The sequence below is a fragment of the Galeopterus variegatus genome, unplaced genomic scaffold, assembly GCF_000696425.1.
Source record: "Galeopterus variegatus unplaced genomic scaffold, G_variegatus-3.0.2 Scaffold2767, whole genome shotgun sequence".
In the NCBI taxonomy this organism is placed as follows: domain Eukaryota; kingdom Metazoa; phylum Chordata; class Mammalia; order Dermoptera; family Cynocephalidae; genus Galeopterus; species Galeopterus variegatus.
Genome location: NW_007728878.1, coordinates 151,729 through 152,662, shown reverse-complemented (window position 1 = coordinate 152,662; position 934 = coordinate 151,729). Strand labels below are relative to the sequence as shown.

The 934-nt window shown below is 63.7% G+C and overlaps 1 protein-coding gene across 1 annotated transcript in view; it reads left to right on the top strand.

Annotated features, from left to right (window-relative positions):
• The window catches only part of POU4F1 (POU class 4 homeobox 1), a 2,295-nt gene extending 1,777 nt beyond the window's left edge, over nucleotides 1-518 (top strand). The window contains exon 3 of the mRNA XM_008582920.1: nucleotides 16-518. Coding sequence (XP_008581142.1) covers nucleotides 16-518 — 503 coding nt within the window. The remainder of the gene's footprint in view (nucleotides 1-15) is intronic.
• The last annotated feature ends 416 nt before the right edge of the window (nucleotides 519-934 follow it).

Below are 934 nucleotides of genomic sequence, written 5' to 3'. Positions count from 1 at the left end.
CCGTGGTGGGCGCGGCGGGCCTGGCGTCCATCTGCGACTCGGACACGGACCCGCGCGAGCTCGAGGCGTTCGCCGAGCGCTTCAAGCAGCGGCGCATCAAGCTGGGCGTGACGCAGGCCGACGTGGGCTCGGCGCTGGCCAACCTCAAGATCCCGGGCGTGGGCTCGCTCAGCCAGAGCACCATCTGCAGGTTCGAGTCGCTCACGCTGTCGCACAACAACATGATCGCGCTCAAGCCCATCCTGCAGGCGTGGCTCGAGGAGGCCGAGGGCGCGCAGCGCGAGAAAATGAACAAGCCCGAGCTCTTCAACGGCGGCGAGAAGAAGCGCAAGCGGACTTCCATCGCCGCGCCCGAGAAGCGCTCCCTCGAGGCCTACTTCGCCGTACAACCCCGGCCCTCGTCCGAGAAGATCGCCGCCATCGCCGAGAAACTGGACCTCAAAAAGAACGTGGTGCGGGTGTGGTTTTGCAACCAGAGACAGAAGCAGAAGCGGATGAAATTCTCTGCCACTTACTGAGGGGGTGGGAGGTGCCGGGCGGGGCAGAGCGGGCAGCTGAGGGGGCATTTCGGGGGCTTTCCTCGGGCCTGCTTCCCCTCGGGTCCGGAGTGTCCGTTATCCTGCTTGCATTTGGGGGGTCCCTCCTCGCGCTCTTTCCTCCTCCCCCTCTCTGCTCTCCCTGTCCTGACCGTCCCCCAGCAGAGAGGACGTGGGTGCTGGGAGTGGAGAAAGGAGAGGATGGAGGGGGAGAAGCGGGTGGCTTTTGGGTGAGCGGGGAGTGGAGAGAAGGAAAGTGGAGACTGGAGCAGGGGTTTGGAGGAGCAGGATGGTTCTGGGGCATAGGGTGGGGGGAGACGCGGGAAGGGTAGGGAAATGGACTGTTTTTGACCAGAGACACTTATCAAAATCTCCTGGGGACCAAGGAACTATGTACA